We start from the raw sequence: 21,513 nt of genomic DNA on the forward strand, positions 1-21,513 counted from the left end.
AGCCAGGATATTCTAGATGATTTCATCTGTCATACTGAAGGTTCCAGATCACAAGACCTTGGCTACCAAGGTCATATCATGGCTAGTTTTTTCAGCTTATCATATCACTTCTAGCTTTGTGAGATTGCTGCGAAACTATCAGAAGTGCTTCAACATTTTGTACTTCCATTAGAAGCTAGGCTCTAACTCATCCAAGCTGTTATTATCCAAACATAAGCTTCTGGTATGAAAATTTCTTCCTTGGTGATGGACGAATGCCTGGGAAACAGTATGAAGGTAAGGCTATGTTTTGTAATTTGAAATTCATGCTCCTTGTTGTTTTACCAGAAATTTATTAGCCATCAAGTGTTATCAGCTGCCTGGTTCTCCCTACAGTCATGAGGTTGGGCTTACAGTTAGGTGTGTGCAGTTACACTGCTGGAAGCAGACGTTCCCCTAAAACTTCCTACAGCAGCCCCATGTATCTCAAACATTAACAAATAGAATAGTTAGGGTGGTGGTGGTTACACTTGGAACTCCCTTCAAACAATCAAGCAGAACTATTTTCTATGAGTGTAACTTCACCCTTCACAAGATGCTTCTGTTCACTTTTGGGGAATAGTCTAAGTACCAGTTCAGCCTCTCACATCCAACCGTTTTCCATTCATGAAGGTCTCTTCAGTGGCAGCTGGTGTCAATGGGGGTGATGAAGCTACCATGTTAGAAATGGCTTGAAGGCACACAACCACAATATCAGAAAAAGCGGGTCGAGATAAAATGTTCTCCCTCTCTATGAATGCTAGAATTTGGTGCCACCTAAACTCATCAGGATATTTAGTACAGACAAAGGTTCTGGTTCATGGTTAGAGTGTTGTTCTAGAAGCTGGTGACAGTGAAGCACAAAACTCACTGGTTGATCTTGGGTAGTCTTTCTTTGTCTCTGTCTCTCTGACTGATCTATCTTATGGTTTATTGAAAAAATAAATGGGGAGGAAGAGAACTGTGCATGTTGCCTAGAGGTCATTGAAGAAAATTAGGATATCAGTACAGTGATCCCTCTGTATTCAGAGATTCTTTATCCACAGATGCAACCATTCATAACTTGAAAATATTCAAATAAAATACACATTCCAAAAAGCAAACCTTGATTTTGTCATTTTATATAGGCCATCATTTTACTGTGCCATTGTAATTAGTGAGACTTGAGCATCCACAGATTTTGGTGTCCACTGGGGGTCCTGGAACCAAACGCCAGCAGATACTAAGGGTCCATTGTATAGCACATAATAAATTGCTATATATACTTATGTATAAGTTGACCTCATGTATAAGTTGAGAGCAGGTTTTGAAGCCAAAATTATGGATTCTGCTATGACTCATGGGTAAGTCAGGGGTAACATTTAGGGGCATGTAACGACCAAATCTTTTCTTATAGGTATCTCTGCAGTCATTTTAATAGGGGCTTAATATATAAGTCTTGTGAGGTTCGGCAGTCTCTCTGCAGAGAGGCTAATACAGTATGTCCCTATTAAAAATGATCACCACCATGTTTCTTCATACTCTGTTGCTGTTGAATGCACTTGGGTGGAAAAAGAAGGTGAGGAAGGAGGAAGGTCTACTTTTCTTTCTCCAGTTTGGGCAAGGAAGCGATAATGGGGTTGAAGTGTTGCTTCTACACCATGAGGAGCTTCTCACCTCTATATCTTGTGACTGCCTTCACCCTGAGACTTTATTCCAGCATTGACTTGTTTATTAAGTTGTGTATAAGTATAAGGCTTGGGGGCTTGTCAAACATTTTCTACTTATACACAAGTAAATATTTTGTATATGAATATTTTGTGAATCTCTTTTTGATTTCATACATTTACAAGCAATAACATATTTCAGTGTCTTGGTAAAAGCTCTTTCCCATGTGAGAATTAAAAGCAGAACGCAGCCAAAGTGAATATAAGAAGTGAATACCTCTCAGTCAATCCATTGCATTTGAGTTGGAAATCATCTCACTGCACAGGAAAACAGAAGCCAGTCCCATAGGATCATACAGCTGGAAGGGACATTGAAACTCACTAGTCCATTGCACACAGCAATGTAGAATGGAACTGTTGCATCCTAAATGTACAACAGGTTGACATGTTGCAAGGCAAGAATATTTCACTTATAAAAGTAAGAGGGCTAGAAACTTGAGTTGGTGTTTTTTAAGAGCTGAAAATCAGGTACTTTTGCATTTGCCTATTCTTTGGTAAGTTGCCTGACTCCTACGTTTTTAATAACAGCATCCTTGTTGGTTTTTCCCCCTTTAAAACCTCCCAGAAAATGTGTGTGTGTGGGGGGGGGGGGGGGAGACACAGTTGTTCCATGTTCATCTGTTGGAAGAGAGAGAAAAGAGATTCCTCTATTTCTTCTTGCCCTGTCTAAATATAATGAGCTTGTTCTTAAAGATATATCTCTTACAGCTAATGCATTTATCTCATGCAGTACCATACAGTGGCCTCACTGGGTGGGGATTCTAGGCGTTCTGGACCATTTCCAAACTTTGTATGTATCTGCCTCTTTGTAATATGAAAACCATGATGCTCATTCAGCACAATTATACATATGTACAGAGATTATATTCAGATAAAATGTTTTGAAATGTTGCCTTTAATCATGGTTAGATGTTATACGTGAATACATTTACCAAGTCTTAAGAGGATGGGATTTGCAAACCATGGTTTACGTTGATGAAGTAATTGTTTGTCCCTATATGAATTCCACTTTTCTTCCAATGACCTCAAAAAAGAAGTACATGATTCTCCCTTCCATTGTTTTCAAGACACATCTCTTTATGGACAGATGAAACAGAGAGATATGATTAGCCAAAGGTTACCATTAATGGGATATAAATACCCCAAACATGCCAGATTGGGTCTGATTTTGGAAGCTAAGCAAGGTCAGCCCTGGTTAGTATACTGTAAATGCTGTAGGCTATATTTCAGAGGATGGAACTGGTTTGCCAAAGAAAACTATGAAATTCATGGGGTCCCCTTGAGTCAACAAGCAACTTAAAGGTACGCCGACACACACACACACATAGCCATCCAGACAGCTTTGTGGAAAAATAGAATGGGTGGCTGTGTCTCCTAGACTGATGCTTTAATCTCCACTATAACACATTGACTTAAATTAATTGCTGCATGAAAATAACTTCCTTACCCTGACAATAAACCAAAAGACTAACAGCAAAGCAAAATGGAGAATCACAGTTTCAAGCATAATTTGCAGTGACCAAAGTTAAATGTCATATATAAAGTGCGGCAACCCATGTTTAAGGCAGCTCCTATATATCTATATTCTCTTTTTGTAGGCCACAGAATGTCTTGAGGAGTTGTTTCTCAAAACATGATACTTCACATGTTCAGCTGGGATGAATCAGCATGGAGAGTGAGACGACGAAGAATGATTAGTGCTCACCATGCTTATGTGATACTTGTTGTTTGTGTTGTATGCCTTCAAGTTGTTTCTGACTTATAGTCATCCTAAGGTGAACCTATCATGGGTATTGTTTTTTTTTTTTGTTTTTTTTTTTGTTTTGTTTTTTTTTTGCAAGATTTGTTCAGAAGTGTTTTGCCATTGTTGTTCCCTGAAGCTGAGAGCATGTGACTTGCCTAAGTTCATCCAGTGGGTTTCATGGCTGAACTGGGAATTGAACCCTGCAGTCAAACCAGTATGCCATGCTGCACTTAAGAAGTGAAAATGAGAAATCTACAATTTCTAGAACTTAACATTATTTAGTATGTTCTTAAAAGCATGTTCTCACTAAATATTAGAAAATAAGAATACTAACCTAAAGTTCAATTAAGGAATGTCCCTCACAATTAAAATTATTTAAGTGTTGTTTTCAGAAAGATTTAAGGTTATGTTTGGTGGTTGGTCATGCTATTTTTCCATTAGTACATTGTTATAGAATATCACAGTCTCCCACTGTTATTTTTTTCTCTAAAGGAAGAAGGCCAGGATGGGATCTGAGAACCTCACCTTTGTCTCAGAGTTCATCTTGATGGGGCTCTCCAACCACTGCAATACACAGATTCTTCTCTTTGTGGTAATCCTTATCGTCTACACAATCACTCTCGTGGGGAACCTGGTGATCATCATGCTGGTGCAGACAGACCCCCGTCTCCATACTCCCATGTACTTCTTCCTAACCCATCTCTCTGGCTTGGAGATCTGTTATGTTTCCAGCACTGTGCCCCAGATGCTGGCTCACCTCCTATCTGGCAACAGAACAATCTCATTCACACGTTGTGCAGCCCAGATGTACATTGCTTTATCCTTAGGCAGCACTGAAGGTCTTCTCCTTGGTGCCATGGCCTACGACCGCTACTTGGCAATCTGCTGTCCCCTGCTTTATGCCGTTCTCATGGACAAGCGTTGCCAACTAAAGCTTGCCACAACTTCTTGGGTTGGTGGTTTCCTGCTCTCTGTTATGAATGTGGGCTGCACCCTTCGCCTCCCTTTTTGTGGCCCCAACCACATCAACCATTTCTTCTGTGAGCTGCCAGTGGTTCTAAAACTGGCATGTGCTGACACCCATGCCACTGAAGCTGTAATTTTCGGGGCAGCAGTACTGATCCTCTTAGTTCCCCTTTCTTTCATCCTGATCTCCTATGGACTCATCCTGTCATCTGTGTTACAAATGCAGTCAGCAGCCGGGCGGAGCAAGGCTTTCTCCACATGTGCTTCCCATCTGACAGTGGTGACCTTGTTCTATGGTACTGTGATCTCTATGTATATGAGACCCCGGTCAGCCACAACTCCTGATCGAGACAAGAAAATAGCTGTTTTTTACATTGTGGTCACTCCACTGCTCAACCTGATAATCTATACCCTGAGGAACAAGGAGGTCCATGGGGCAGTGGCCAAAGTGCTGCAGAAGAAAGCATGGAACAAAAAAGACAAGCACTGATGCCCTTTTCTATTGCCAGGTTTATGGATTGGTATGTTGGGCATCAGATTAAGCAGGCTTTTGGTTTATCATCTGGTTAGGCATATTCTTTATCCACAACAAGCCACTGCTCATCCTTAAAATTAATTCCATGGTTTCAGAGATGGTCTCTCAAACTCAAAAGAGAATGTGGTCCAAGTGTGGGGGGAGTGGGCTGCCTCACCTTAAAATGGCAAAGCGAGGTGACCTCCCATCACAGTTGAGACCATGAGCTGTCAGTAAATAAGGCAAAGAGAGTGTCACCACTTCCTTTTTTGGGGGTTGTTGTTGCTACTTTGTGCCAGATGCTGCTCTCCAGATTTGCAAGTTTAACCTGAAACATCCAAGGAAAATAAGGGTGCATCTACACTGTAGAAATGAAGTAGCTTAACAACACTTTAAGTGCTATAGCTCCATCCTACAGAATTGTGGGACTAGTAGTTTTACAAGGCCTTTAGCCTGTTCTGCCAGAGTGTGCTGGTGCCTCGCAATACCACAAATCCCAGGATTCTGTAGGATGGAGTCATGTCAGTTAAAATGGTATCAAACTGCATTATTTCTACAGTATAGAAGCACCTTTTGTCTTATATCCAAACTTAGATTAAGACCTTTTGTTTTGTATCCAAATGTAGTTTAAGTCCCAGTTAAATTGATGGTCTATTGAAAGTATGATTAAGCCCAGAAAAGCAGAATTATTATCTTCACTTGGTTGATGTAACAATAGTCATATAATCCTATGTAGTCATAGCAGTAAAGTCAATAGTGCAAATGTATCATTAGAACAAAAATGGGAACCAAGGAAGCCTCCAGGTGTTATTAGACTGCAACTCCCACTAGCCCTAGTCAACACAGCCGAAGATAAGGAATGCTGGGAGTTCTGTTCCTAGAACAGCTGAAGGGCCACATGCTTCCCACACAGCATCAGAAAGACATCAGGAGGTCATTCAGAAACGTACAGTTAAACTCATCCACCATTCACCTATCATAATGTCCCATGCTTACAACTGGACTATCTTAACCATGGATGGTGGCCACCAATCAACATGTAGTGATCAAACAACAGCAGGCATGGGTGTATGGTCAAAGCCTGATAGAAATATACGATTTACTATCATCTATGATTTTCACTATCCATAGTAAGTCTGGGAATGTATCCTGCATGGATACAAGGGTCATACTGTATATGAGTTCTGCTCAGTTTTACTAGCTTGAGAGTATATACTTATAGGTTCATTAATTATTTCTCTTCATTAGCTGATGCTTATTATTCAGCTCAGGCCTCATCAGAATGATATAACATTTGGGGGAAAAGATACAGCCTAGTAACCCAGCACTGGAAGTCAAGATGGAGAACATCTCCACAGCCACCATGTATTTACCTTTAGTAGACTGGTAGGCTGGAAAAAAGGACAACCAAATACTGCAAAAGATCACCATGCTAAAAGTGATAAACTTGGCTTCATTAAAGCTGTCAGGTAACTTCCTGGCTAGGAAAGCTACTGTAAAACTAACAAGGGATAGAAAGCCCAGAAAGCCCACAACGCAATAAAACATTGTAGTTGACCCTTCATTACATTGCAGGATTATTTCCTCAGACATTGACTGCATGTCTAACTCTGGAAATGGAGGAAAAGTTGCCAGCCACGTGGTACAAATAATGCCTTGTATAAGGGAGCTGGAAAGAAGAATAACATTAGCCAGTCCTTTCCCCAGCCATTTCCTCATTCTGGATCCTGGTTTGGTGGCCATGAAAGACAGAACCACAATTACGGTTTTGGCCAATACACAAGAAACTGCTACTGAGAAGATAAGGCCAAAAGCAGGTTGTTGCAGAAGACACGTCATCTTCCTAGGTTGTCCAATGAAGAGGAAAACACTAAGGAAGGAGAGCAGCAGAGAGATTAGGAGAGTAAAGGTCAGGTGTTGATTGTTTGCTTTAACTAGAGGAGTGTCCTTGTGCTTTAAGAAGACCCCAAACACCAAAGCTGTGATAGAAGACAGAGAAAAGACAATAGTGGCTAAAGTGATCCCCAGAGGGTCTTCATAACTTAAGAAGCTGATATATTTAGGAAGACACCCATCCTTGTCTTTGTTTGGATAATGGTCTTCTGGACATTGGTGACAGTGATACAGATCTAAAAACAAAACAACAGAGAAAGGAGTGAAAATAAGAAAATGCTAAGTAGTGTAATGGTTTGAGCATTGGACTACGACTGTGAAGATCAGTTCCCTGCTCAGCCATGGAAACCCACTGTGTGACACACTTGCAGCCCCAGAAAACCCGGCAGCCTTAGGCTGCATCCGCACTGCAAAATAAAAAATAAAATAAATAAATAAATAATCCAGTTTGACACTACTTGTAGTTTGCAGTGAAATTGTAGTTTGATGCAGCATCAGAGCTCTCTGATAGAGAAGACTAAGGATGTTATCTCATGGGCCTGGGGGAACACAATGAGAGTGGGATGAAAGGAGGCAGGATGGGAACGGAACGTGGAAAGGACACATTTTACCGCACACTGGAACACTGCCAATGCCGCCGCAAGTCCCCGTTCTGTTCCCCATTCATGCCAGAGAGGCTGATTTTCAGGAACTGTTCTGAACATAATAATAATAATAATAATAATAATAATAATAATAATAAACAGTTCCGGAAAATCGGCCTCTCTGGCATGGATGGGTAAGGGAATGGGGACTTCCAGTGGTATTGGCGGTGTTCTGGCATGCGGTGAAATACATCCTTTCCCCGTTCCATTCCCATCTCGCCCCCTTTCATCCTGCTCTAATTGCTTTCCTCCGGGCCCATGCGATAACGTCCCAAATGTCTCACAAAACTACAGTTCCCATGATTCCATGGCACTGAGGGATGACAGTTAAAGTTATGTCCAACTGGACCATTTCTTCAGTGCAGATGCAGCCCCTGGGATGCCATAAAGGCACATTAAAAACAACAAGTACCTGAAACTGTGTTTGCACCACTCAGGCAATTATTTATGCAATAATCTATGTGAGGGATTCTCTTCACTTTAGAGTCTTATGCCCATGGGAAGCCAATCCTCAGTACTGTAGATGTCCTCTCTCCCTTGACATAACAAATAAAAAGCTAATATAACCTCCATATTCACCTCTCTAGCTACAATGAATTGTATATCTTTCCTCTCTTTTGATACTGGATCTATTCACAAGAGCACATATATACTCTGGGTACAGTAGACTATCCCTCCTTATAACGTGTAAGCATCATTCAATCAAGAAAATGGGCAGGGAGAGAGAACAAATGAGAATTGGGTGGTGTCATACATCTGATGAGGGCCTAAATGCTCTAAAGCAGTGGTTCTCAACCTGTGAGTCGCAACCCTTTTAGTGGTTGAACAACCTTTCACAGGGGTCACCTAAGACCATTGGAAAACAAATATTTCCGATGGTCTTAGAAACCGAGACCAGGGTCACCACAACATGAGGAAATGTATTAAAGGGTTGCGGCATTAGGAAGGTTGAGAACCACTGCTCTAAAGGCACTAGATCCTGTCTGATCTTGGATACTAAACAGAGTCAGCCCTGGCTAGTACTTGGATGGGAAATTACCAACAATTACCAGGTGCTTTAGGGTATTTCAGAGGGAGGAACTAGCAAAACCAACTCTAAGTATTCCATGCCCTATGAAATTCATACAGTTGTCATAAGTCAACAGGCACAGACACAAATACAGTCGGCCCTTCTTATACAAGGATTTTTTATACACTGATTCGAGCATCCACGGTTTGAAAATGTTCCAAAAAGTATAAATTTCAAAAATCAAACCTTAATTTTCCATTTTTATAAGGGACACCATTTTGCTATATCATTATATTTAATGGGTCTTGAGCATACACGGATTTTGTTATACACAGGGCATCTTGGAACCAAACCCCAGCGTATAACAAGGGTCCACTGTATACTTCTGAGGGATCACAGCCAAGTAATTAATTAATTGCAGTTCGATGCAAGACATCTCATACCCTTCTGTCTTGAAATTTTCCCTTCAGAACAAGAAATGCAGTCATAGCAGCAAAATGGCTTCCCTTCTTTCTCTGCTCTTCTAAAACCAGAATGACAATCCTGAGTACACAGAGAAAGTGGTTGAGTCTGTGTATGAATAAAAAGAGAAACATTTTAATATTCAGGAAGCATATATTGAGATTTTGTGTACCAAAATTAAGTAATGCACGTATGCTAGTCTTTCTGAAATAAAAATCATATGAAGTAGTCTTATAAGCAGTGTTATAAATAGCTCTGATGAAAGATTTAAGTGATATACAGGCAAAACTCTGCTGATGCACAGAGAAAAAAGCTCCCAAGAGATGTGATAATTTATTTCACACATAAAAGCACCAGAGTCCAAAAATCGAGACCATATTTTAAGAAAAGGCTTAAAATAAATGGTAATGAAATAATTATGTTTAAAGAAATTCCTGAAAGAATGATGAAAAAACTCAGAGTTTAAATTTCAGTTGAAGCACTCAGGAAAAAGGTTATAACCTTTTGCTGGATATCCCTAGAGGGATTGATGACCACTAATGCAATAAATACAATAAGCTTTTTGGAGAGTGTGAGAAATCTGTTCAAAATGTTGAAGGAAGAGGTGTCAGGGATGATGGGAGTTGTAGCTCTTCACCTCTGGCTCGAACTCACCACCTTGTTACGCACCGGCGCTGACCAGTTTTGGCCAGTGGTTAAAGCTTTGCTTCAAAAGCAGCAGAGTTACAGAGAATAGGCTGAAGACCCTGACAAACTCTCCAAGCCTTCTCACTCTTGCTTCCACAGAAGTCTTCCCACTTCTTCAGGATCCAGCTGGTTCTTGTATCTTCACCCAAGACACCAGACAACTCAGTAGTCTTATATAAAAGATCTACTTTATTCTACTATATACAGCTCCAAAACTATCCAACACAACTCCAATAATACTACTCACTGCTACTACCCACAAAATACATTAGGTTTCATTGCCATTATTATAGTCCTTGGATCATACCACCCACTCTTGTCAGTATCCACCCAGTGGGCGTGTACATCCACAGTCATTGGTTCTCTTGTTTCTACCCAGAATTAATGATTTCATCATCTCAGCCTTGACCACTTAACAATTCTCAGGTGTGTTCAATTATCCACTTTGCATTTTTGTCCTTGGCATTCAGGACTTGCTAATTCCATTACCTTATACACCTGTGTGGCTCCTAATTGCTTCTGCTGAGTCACCCTGACTCTCACATATATGTTTTATTTCATTCACTGTATATCCCATGTTGCTTTTTCCTTAACAATCCCCTCCGAAATAAAATATTGTATGTGGCTTACAATGTCATTCCAACCATTTGTGTCAACCTTTCATGTTTCTCTACTGTTAAAGCTTTTGTAAACAAATCTGCTATGTTATTTTGTGTTTCTATGTACCTCAACTCTATTTCTCCTTTTTGAACCATGTCTCTTACATTTTGGTATCTTACACCCACATATTTGGTTCTGTTTTTCAAACTTTCTGTTTCAGCCATTGCTATGCATGATTGTGAATCTTCCAGAATTTCCACAGGTACTTTGAAATTTTCGTTTAAGTCATTTAACAATTGTTCAAGCCATTGTACCTCGTTCACAATTTCGTTTAAAGCTGCAAATTCTGCTTCAGATGTGCTTAACGCTACGTTTGTTTGTTTTCTGCTTCTCCATACTATGGGACTTTCGCTATACTTGATGATCATTCCTGTAACTGACTTCTTGTCTCCTGATTCTGAAGCAAATGAACTGTCTACAAAACAATCTAAATCTGCATTACTGCTTCTGATGATTAACTTTTTGTCTATAGTCCCTTTCAAATATCTTAACAAATGTTTCACAGCTGTCCAATCCTCAACCTTAGGATCACAAAGTCTTCTAGATAAAACGTTAATGGCATATGAAATGTCTGGTCTAGTGTGGCAAGAAATGAACTGTAGAGATCCTATTATGCTCCTGAAAAATGTCTTGTCCTCAAAATCTCTGGTTGTTGGTTCAGAAACGAAACCAGTTGTCATTGGAGCTTTAACTATCTTAGCATTCTGTAGTCCACACTTTTCAATCAAGTTTTCTATCTTCTTTCTCTGGCTTAACAAACAATGTCCTTCTTGTGTCCATTCAACATTAATGCCTAAATAAGACTTCAACAAACCTAGGTCTTTCAAAACAAACTTTTCTGACAACTCTCTCTTAACTGTTTCAATTTCCTGTTTTGACTTTGCTGCTACGCACAAGTCATCCACATAAATCACTAACACTATGTCTCCTTTTGTATAAACACAAGCATCTGCTACGCTTCTCTTGTATCCTAACTTAACTAGCTCGTCATTAATGCACAAATTCCAAGCTCTAGCACTCTGTTTTAAACCATATAATGCCTTCTTCAATCTGTAAACTTTCTGACTTCCATTTTCCTCAAAACCTTGTGGCTGTTCCATAAAAATTTCTTCATCCAAAGTTGCATTTAAATAAGCTGTTTCAAAATCAAAATGTTCCACAACTAAATTCCTTCTTGCAGCTACAGCTAACACCATTCTCAAACTTTCTGGCTTAGCTGTTGGAGAATAGGTCTTATCAAAATTCTCATGCTGCTGTTGTGCAAAACCCTTAGCTACCAATCTTGCTTTGTACTTAATGCTTCCATCAGACATTTCCTTTCTCTTATATACCCATTTACAGCCAATCACTTTCTTATCTCTGGGTCTATCAACAATTTCAAACACATCTTTGTTCACCAAGCAACTAAATTCACTATCCATTGCTTCACACCATCTTTCCTGTTCTTCCCTAGAAAAAGTTTCCAACTCTTCAAAACTCTCAGGCTCTTCTATTACTGTACAAGCTCTTGCCTGTGTCACAACAAATCTATCTGGCGACTTTCTAACTCTGTGACTACGCCTGGGTACGAATTCTGTCGATCTGCCTCTCTCTTCATCACTGTCTGCACTAGAAGTTGTTGTCTTTCTGCTAAACCTTTTGTCTTCTGTCATTCTAGTGGTTACTGGTCTTGTTTGTGTCTCCCCATCTGAGGTACTACCACTACTGCTAGTAGAGGCTTCTGGCTTGACTGAAACCCCTCCGTTTCCTGAAGTTGGTTCAGTCTGGGCTTCTTGCTCACTTGAGCTACCTAACCTTAAGAACACTTCCTTATTGGCATGCAGCTTGTCCCAGCCAGCATGTCTTTCAAAATTTGCAGACCTAGGCCTGTTACAGACAGCCAAAATAAAGCTGCTTCGAGTCACAGTGGAGGTATGGTGTTTCAATGATGAATGCGTCCTAAGAGTCCAGAAGTCACACCAAAGCCACACTCCAACCCTAAGGACTGGAGCGTGGCTTTGGTGTGGCTTCTGGACTCTTAGGACACATGCATCATTGAAACACCATACCTCCACTGTGACTCGAAGCAGCTTTATTTTGGCTGTCTGTAACAGGCCCTAGAGTACTGTACTTCTCTTCCTCCCAAATGAAATTTGTAGCTATTCCCTGAATATCCTAGAAACCTAAGCCTTTTGCTTTTTGGTTCTCCTTTTCTCCTAAAACAAGCAGGTATGTACACATGTGCATATTGTCCAAAAACTCTTAAATACTTGAAATTTGGCACTCTCCCATACAAGACCCTGTAGGGAATGTCTTCAATCTTTGAATGATACAACCTGTTGCTTATGTGTATGGCAGTCAGAGTAGCTTCACCCCAGAAGCTGTCTTTAACTCCGGCATCTGCCATCAGGCAAGCAGATATCCTTTTAATGTCCTGGATTTCCCTTTCTGCTAAACCATCCTCACTTGGACAAGCAGGGTTAGTGGTTTCATGTCTTATCCCCACCTTCTGAAACCAATTGTACAGTTGGTTGTTTAAAAATTCGCCACCTCTATCTGTAACAATAGTTCCTACTTTGCTATCAAATTGTCTTTCAATCATTCTTACCCATGCTTTCAAACTTTGCCCAGCATCAGACTTATTTTTCAATATTCTTACAAAAGCATATCTTGAAAATCTGTCCACAATTACTAGGAAATATTTGCTTCCTCCTAGAGACAAACAATTTGCTTGGGCTACATCTGCATGTACAAACTGAAATGGTCTTTGAGCAATTCTTCTGGATTTCTTAGCTACTGGAAAAGCTCTGACCTTGACTTGATTACAAACTGTACAGTCTAAATGATTTTTGCATTCTGCTACTTTTAGATCTGGACACATGCTTATTAAATTCTTTAAACACTTGAAACTTGCATGGCCAAATTTTCTGTGGAGCTCATGTATGCAGTCTTTGTGCATTGGCACATTATCAATATTGTTAGCACTCTCTACCTTGTAATTATCAACATTTTCCTCTAAGAAATAAATCTTATCCTTTTTCAAACCTATGCCACGCAGTTCCCCATTCAAGGTTATTTTACACAAGTTCTTTTCAAATGTGACTATGTAGTCTCTGTCTGTTAATCTGCTCACTGATAACAAGTTGTTTTCTAATTCTTTCACATGCAAAACATCATTAAAGTTTTCTTTCAGCCCTGGAATGTAAACTGTTCCCATTTGATTTACAGTACTAAGCTCATTCCCATCAGCCAAAACTACAGCATTTACATTGGCTGGCTTCCTTTCACTAATTAAGTTAATGTTATTACACATAGAGGACGAAGCTCCTGAATCTACAAGCCATTTAGAATTAGCACTTCGTTTTTCTTTGATCATGGTGGCAAACACCTTATTATTATTTCTATTGTCCTTCAAAAATGGCGGCTTGGTTTGCTTCTGCCTCTGGTCGTGCCGTGGTTGCCATCTGCTCTCTTGCTTGCTTCTATCAGCAGCCAATTGCTTGCATTGCCTCTGCAGATGTCCTATCTTCTTACAGTAGAAACATCTCCGTTGCTCCCTCGAAGAAGCTGCCTGGTCCAGCCCACGTACATCAGGCTTGGCTTGCTCACTTGGCACAGTCTTAGAAGTTGCTGCGTCATTTTTCTCAGACTGTCTCCTCTGGTTTTCTTCCAGAATTCTGGCCACAATTAAGTCTCTCGTCAACTCTGCCTCCGGTAAGTTTTGAAGGCTGTTAGTAATGTTCCCCCAAGAAGGGTCTAATGATTCAATTAGTATGTAGCATTGCTGTTCTCTGCTTATTTCAACTCCTCTTAGCTCAGCCTGCACAAACAAATCTTGCATCGTTTTCAAATGCTCTTTTACACACTGGCCCTTTTCCATCTTCTGCCTATAAATTCTTTTTGACCATAGCATTTTTGCAGAGGCAGTAGAAGGAGTGTGTAGTCTCTGCAGAGTGTCCCACACATCTTTGGCGGTTTCCTTATCTCTGACATCATTAATCAAGTCTTCTTCCAGCATTAGGAAAAGACAGGCTTTGGCTTTGTTATCTTTCTCTTTTATGGCTGCAGTAGGGTCTGCTGGCAGCCCGGCTTCAACAGTTTCCCACAAACTTTCTTTTACTAGTAGGGACTGGGCATAAATCTTCCAGGTGGAGTAGTTGCTTCTATTCAATTTACTGAACTTCAAAATCTCCATCTTAATTTGTGCAGTGACTCAATTGACACAGTCCTTCTGAGTATGCACAGCTGACCCCTTTCGGGCTTAATCAAAACACAGGAGGAGTTACTCACGGAGCTTATCAGTGCAGCGCAAACAGCTTGCTCTGATCTGTCTTCCACAAAACTGTCTTCCACTCTCTGGAACTTTCAGCTTCTGTGGATGCTGGGTGCTGCAGTATCTGGGCCCATAACCCTTGTCAGGGATGATGGGAGTTGTAGCTCTTCACCTCTGGCTCGAACTCACCACCTTGTTACGCACCGGCGCTGACCAGTTTTGGCCAGTGGTTAAAGCTTTGCTTCAAAAGCAGCAGAGTTACAGAGAATAGGCTGAAGACCCTGACAAACTCTCCAAGCCTTCTCACTCTTGCTTCCACAGAAGTCTTCCCACTTCTTCAGGATCCAGCTGGTTCTTGTATCTTCACCCAAGACACCAGACAACTCAGTAGTCTTATATAAAAGATCTACTTTATTCTACTATATACAGCTCCAAAACTATCCAACACAACTCCAATAATACTCCTCACTACTCACTGCTACTACCCACAAAATACATTAGGTTTCGTTGCCATTATTATAGTCCTTGGATCATACCACCCACTCTTGTCAGTATCCACCCAGTGGGCGTGTACATCCACAGTCATTGGTTCTCTTGTTTCTACCCAGAATTAATGATTTCATCATCTCAGCCTTGACCACTTAACAATTCTCAGGTGTGTTCAATTATCCACTTTGCATTTTTGTCCTTGGCATTCAGGACTTGCTAATTCCATTACCTTATACACCTGTGTGGCTCCTAATTGCTTCTGCTGAGTCACCCTGACTCTCACATATATGTTTTATTTCATTCACTGTATATCCCATGTTGCTTTTTCCTTAACAAGAGGTCCCAGAAAGAGACATTGAAATGTTTGGGAAGTTGTTGAGAATAACTAATAATAATAACAACCGACCATTATAAAACAACCCAAATGAATTTGAAAATCATTTAGTGGAATATAAATGGACTTAATTTGCCCCAGAAAAGGGGAGAAATGGTATTAAAAATCTCAAATATTAAATTATTTGTCTTCAAGAGACTTATACAAGGGGGGGGGGAAGACTGCAGACTTTTGCAGCATAAAAGTATGGGGCTACAGTTTGGGTTGGCAAACAAGAACAAAATAAATCTTTTATATAAATCAAACATTGCAACCTAAATCAATTTTTGAAGATGGACAAGGCAGATGTGTAATTGTTGAAATAAATTGGAATGGCAAGATTAAATGGGTATTTATGGCTCATATAATGAGAAATCAACATTTTATGAAAATGTGTTATGAAAGATATCTGAACTAAACCTTCAAAATCTGATTATACTATGCTTTCTTTTGAGCTAATAATGAATCTTTTCCCAACGTAAATATGGTCTGGAATTCAAAGAGTAAAGCTAACTTAATAAACAGTATGGACATTTAAAAAAAAAACACACACACACACACACACCATTTCAGATCACAATTTTATCATGATGTCCCTGAAAACAGAGCAAAAGCAGTTTAGATGGAAAAAAAATCTCAGATATGGAAGACTATTTGGATAAATTCCAGTTGGACAAATTATGCTTTGAACAACTATGTGACAACTATAGAACTTGCTGAAACAATTAAAATGATCAAATCCTGAAAAGTGTCAGCCCCAGATGTACCATCTGCAGCATATTACAAGAAATTTCAAGACGAGCTACATCAGCCATTAAAAAACATTGTGATTATTAGAAAAAGGGTGGATGCCATATTCTTAGAGAAATTTCTATCTTACAGTGATTCATGTAGAAAATATAGATGAGACATTAGCAAAGAATTATAGACCTATCTCACTATTAAATGACTATATGATACTTAATACCGTCTGGACAAGTAGATTGAGAAAAAGATATTTCTCAATAGATCTATGCAGATTCCTTCCCCGAGAGATTTTTAATCATATCTAAAATTTTACCTCTGCCATGACATTGAAATGCTATTTTTTTTAAAAAAAAACACAAACAAACAATATCTGCATTTTGCACAATCTATACTTGGTGTAAAACTCTGTCCTAAGCACAAACAACTAACAAAGCCAATAGACAATCTCGTCATCATAAAGATCCAAACAAATAAAAGATCCAAACAAGGAATGCTATTTTTTGTACATGCCAATAGTTATTAGATTTTCCAGTACATCAAAATAACTTGTGCTAAAGTGCAAATTTTTATTAAGATGAACAAGAAAAAGCCTGCCATATTAGGACAGCTTACATCAAGAAAATATATTTTTACATTGTATGGGTTATGCAATGATGAAATAAGGAACCACATCACCATCCCTACTATAGAATATACCTGGTTAAATATTTTGGGCCAGACAATAGTATCCACCAAAATGCCTAACATTTTGTCCCTGACAGTGATTGAATCAGTCTTTCCAACTTTGACTCTAAGAAAGGAGTGGTTTGAGAATGTGACCCAATTGATAATGTCAAATCCAGCTTCTGTCCTCCCATTTTTGTCAAATGAAATCTTTTCATTAGCACTGTTGTTAAAGGACATATTTCTCAGATACCTGTGGAGCTGATATGAAGCAAAAGGGGAAAAAAAGAAAAGAAAAAGTGATGAATAACAAGGATAGATGAATCTGTGCACTTATATAATAAAAAATCAACAATATTTTACAACTAATTTTACAGCACTGCTTTCCAGATAGATGGTAAGAGTCCAGTTACTGGAGACATCTTAAAATCTCACAGCAGATCTCTGTTCTTCTAATAACCAAGAAGATAATGAAGAAACATAAACCTGTGCCTCTCCAAAAGTCCCCCTCCCTGTTTTGGCATCGTCCTCATCGGACAACACCCCCCCCCCCCCCCAAAACACTGTTTCTGAGGTGAGCAATCCAGATGGTGTGTGGCATATTCGGCACTAGAACCAGGGCATAACACACTTAGCATAGATTAAAATGAACTATCTCTTGCTTTTGTTCTTTTGACATTACAGTGGCAATCTGCACTCGACTGCCTGGCATGTCTACTGAAAGTTCCAGGATGCCAAAGAACAGAACAAGGAATAGGAGCATTATAATTCTGTAATGGTAAATTGCCTCTGCTGAAATCATCCAGAAGTGGCATTTCACCTTTTAAGTTGCTGGGCCTACACTGTCTAACATAAAACAAAAAACAAAAAACTTATTTTTCAAACCTAGAAATGCATTTCCAAACACTTCAAATTTTTGTGGGTTTGTTGGTGTTTCTGTTGTTGTTCTTTTGGCATGTTTGTCCACATGGTCCTTGGAGGATCATGGGAGGAGAATATTGGCTCCTAGATCTGCTACAGTTGCTCACTCCTGCTCTACTGACTTTTGGCTGCCCTTGGAGATATGAGAAGTTCTCTTCCATGCTCAAGACAGTAATTACCTGCCACAGCTGTTGACTCACAAACTTCCATCTCTTTCCCTCCATTATTGTATTATGCTTCCATTGGGAGGAACGCATGGACTGCAAAGCATGTGCCACAGCATAGACTGCATTGTAGATGCTGTAACTGTGGCTTTTCATAGTCATTTCAAAAACAGAGCCAGGAAGGTCTTCCAACCTCTCCTTCCCAAAGCAGACAGGTTCAGCCTTGTTCTCAGTCATGGATGTGGGGAGGAAACAGCCAAAGGCCTGTTGCCAGAAGTCCCTGATGAAGCCATCTTCTTTTTCTGAGGCAAGGGTTCTCATCTGAAGAAATTTCTGAAACCCCAACACCTCTTTTGAGTGAGCTGCAAAGGAGATCGCACCATGGATTATGTCTATGTCCCACTTCCTTTGAAAAGGCATGGATGTGAATTCCATCTGGGCTGTCATAATCCAGATTTTACTTTTAGTCCTCATGGGTATATCTTCAACTTCTGAAACCTGTGGAAGCATCTTCAAAAATATCATGGTGTGAATTTCTCCATGTACTAGCACCACATTTGCAGTACTATTCAGCACAACATTGCATGCTTCAATCCACTTGGCCATCATGTCTGTTATACTGGTGATTAAATATAAGAATGGCAGCATTTCTATGAAGTCAAAGCAGATACCTTCTTGGGAAAACATAGGAAGTACAGTCTGGACAAACCTTTCTCCACTGTCGCCTGATATAAAAATCACTCCAATCCAGGTCCAGCGGAAAAACAGCAGCACCTGGAGAATCCCATTGTATTGGAGGTCCTTGTTGGGAAACATCTGCTGAAAGAGAACTCGTTGTATTTCATCTTTCATCACTGGAGAAGAGCCATATCCAATCTAGAAGGATAATACAGAGAATTCAAGAGATAGGAAGTAGAAAGACCTATTTCCACAACTCTGCTTGTCTTCTTCCATGACAGTCCACAAACAGACAATGTGGCTACACACAGCTTCAGAAGAACCAAAATACCCCTATTTCTAAGTTAGGACTCATCCTTAAACAACAGGCAAGGAGAGGGTCTATGTACCATTTTCCATCCTCTGAATGTCACCAAAGGTGCAAGTGAAGCAAAATTGCCCTGCTGAAATCTTCTGGGTGCCCCTTCAAACACATGCACATTACCTGTGGCAGCTTGTAGAAAGAGAGAATAGTTGCCATGGAGAGACATACATTTGAATTAGGGCCTCCAATGACTGCTACTGTATTATCCTGCATATCACATTTGTAGTTTGGGATGACTCTTCTTTGTGTGGAGAGTAGCTCTATTGAGGCAAGATAGGTCCATCTTACAAGGAAATGGCTATTATAGATCTGGAAGCCCAGAGTGATGTTGGGTAAGAGTTTGGGATTATCATTGATCTCCTTTACAGCAAATACCAAGGCTAGGGTATGCTGATAGGTGTGGGTCACAAACCTGCAGTGAGATTGACATGCTCCATCAGAATATGATATGTGCCACTTGTCCATTTAAGTGTAGGAAATGCATCATACAAAAATATATATTCTATGGTCACACTTCAAGGAGGTGTGATGAAACTGACCTGAATTTGTTATGTCTCTGGACTTGTGATTGCTCTGAAATATGAAATATTCAAAATCTAGTTTCAAATACATCCATCCCTCCGTATCCACAGATTCTTTATCCATGGATTCAACTACCCATGGTTTGAAAATATTTAAAAATAAATAAATTCCAAAAAGCCAACCTTGATGTTGCTGTTTTATATTAGGGACACCATTTTACTGTGCCACTATGTTTAATGAGACTTGAACATCCCCAGATTTTGGTATCCACAAAGGATCCTGGAACCAAAGTCCAGTGGATAACAAGGGCCCAGTGTTTTGAGTGTCTTACTGAGACTGGCCTTGGTGACTTTATGATATCTTTTGCTCCCTCATGTTCTAGAAATGCTTATAATATTGATTCAATTTCTAAGATTTGAATTATTCAGTAAAAGTAATATAGTTATCTGTAACTAATTACATTTTTATGGCAAGAACATAACCAAGGCATTACATTTTTAAAAATAATGTAAGATGGGGAAAATGCTAGATTTTGGTTCCAGGTTTCATGCTTTCCCCTCTTAATCCATATTTTTTGAAGGATGGGTGAACAGTGTACATGGGTGGGTTAGGGCAGGTGAAAAGAAGAGAATAAAGATAGCCATCCACATTTGTGGGACTATTTATGACTTTGCAGAAGCTGTTTAACTAGGCTGACCTCCTTGCCCCACTACCTCCTCCCCACCCTCCCTCTTGATCTGCCAAAAGCAATCCTGTAGCTCTCCCACTTTGCCATACTTTGTATCCCCCTCATTTTAAAAGTACCTCTACTTTCAATACAACATTAGTAGCCACTGCCTGGGAGAAGGCATGAGAAGCAGACACAAGACCCCATTTCCAAACTTTCATCCACTTGTGCCTCATTCACCAGCAGAATGGACCTTCGTCTTTCAGAGCAACTGCTGACCAGTAAAGCAAGTTTGGGGGAGCTTTTATGAATGTGGCATTAGTACCACAACCATGACCTCTCTGATTCCTCTTGTACTAAATCCACACCACAAGGGTTCAAACCCCCAGACAGAAACAGCTGATAGATTGAAAAACAATGGCAGAGAAAACAACAGGGTAAACTTTCTAAAATGAAGAGAAAGACATATGGACCACAACAATCTAACATTCTAACAATCTAACAACAATCTAACATTCACTTCATCAAATATTAACTTGGTTTTTTTGAAGCCTATGCCACAATAAGTTTGTTCCTGGAGGAAAAGGGGTTCTTGGTTGATATTTTCCACATCATGATATAGATAAGAAACAAATTCCTTACACAAGGTCATCCAGGATTTCATCAGCAGGATGTTCATTGAAGTTGACAGGGTGGGCAAATGTGTAGAACATTGAAATAATGCCACCAATGATGAGGTCTCCTGGCTGAAAATACTTGGGATTTCTTGGTTGTCTGTCATTGATCTTACATGTAGCAACTAGCACATCGCACAGTAACTGAGGCAATAGCAGTAACAGAAAGAGTATGAAAGTCACTGTCTGATAAGAAGACTGGTCTATATGACAATGCACTCGGTACTTCATCATCAGTCAATAACTGCTGAGCAGTGTTATCTGAATAAGTCACTCAACCAGCCATTCAGTCAGGATTGTACAATGCAATGTACCCAAAGTTGCGACTGATAGTGCCTTGCCTATTATTTGCCTTCAGCTTAACAGCACTGGTGATTTTGATCATTTTCTTTAGCCTTGCACCTCTCTTGAGATTTGGAGAAGTAATCATTGTCAATTTGATAATTACAAGGGAAATAACTGCCTTTTCCAAACTATCCATTGCCTGCAACATTGCAGAAGTAAACAGGTCTGTTATGGATCTCTGTGGAAGTTTTCTCTGATCCTCTTCAATGGGACAGAAAGAGCTTTAATAAGAAGAAACTTAGGGCACATCTTTGTTGTTGTTGCTGCTGCTGTGTGTAGGGTTGCCATAAGTCAGGACCTCCAAACCGGGACAAATGTAGGACAAATGTAGGGCAACATTTTCAAATGTAG

General features: G+C 39.8%; 2 protein-coding genes across 2 annotated transcripts; one reads left to right on the forward strand and one right to left on the reverse strand.

Annotated features, from left to right (window-relative positions):
• Nucleotides 1-3,973: 3,973 nt before the first annotated feature.
• LOC149303998 (olfactory receptor 2D3-like) lies at nucleotides 3,974-4,924 on the forward strand. Its single transcript, XM_089480901.1, has one exon. It carries the CDS (start codon nucleotides 3,974-3,976, stop codon nucleotides 4,922-4,924), a length of 951 nt encoding a protein of 316 aa, XP_089337027.1.
• A 1,251-nt stretch (nucleotides 4,925-6,175) lies between these two features.
• LOC149303999 (vomeronasal type-2 receptor 26-like) lies at nucleotides 6,176-21,048 on the reverse strand. Its single transcript, XM_089480902.1, has 6 exons — nucleotides 20,786-21,048; nucleotides 19,075-19,252; nucleotides 17,928-18,788; nucleotides 16,861-17,088; nucleotides 8,938-9,064; nucleotides 6,176-7,077 (listed from the first exon to the last, which is right to left on the reverse strand). Exons 1-6 carry the CDS (start codon nucleotides 21,046-21,048, stop codon nucleotides 6,176-6,178), a joined length of 2,559 nt encoding a protein of 852 aa, XP_089337028.1.
• Nucleotides 21,049-21,513: the final 465 nt, after the last annotated feature.

The sequence above is a fragment of the Sceloporus occidentalis genome, unplaced genomic scaffold (assembly GCF_023333645.1).
Source record: "Sceloporus occidentalis isolate IW3139 unplaced genomic scaffold, rSceOcc1.0.p SCAF_14, whole genome shotgun sequence".
Taxonomy (NCBI): Eukaryota; Metazoa; Chordata; class Lepidosauria; order Squamata; family Phrynosomatidae; genus Sceloporus; species Sceloporus occidentalis.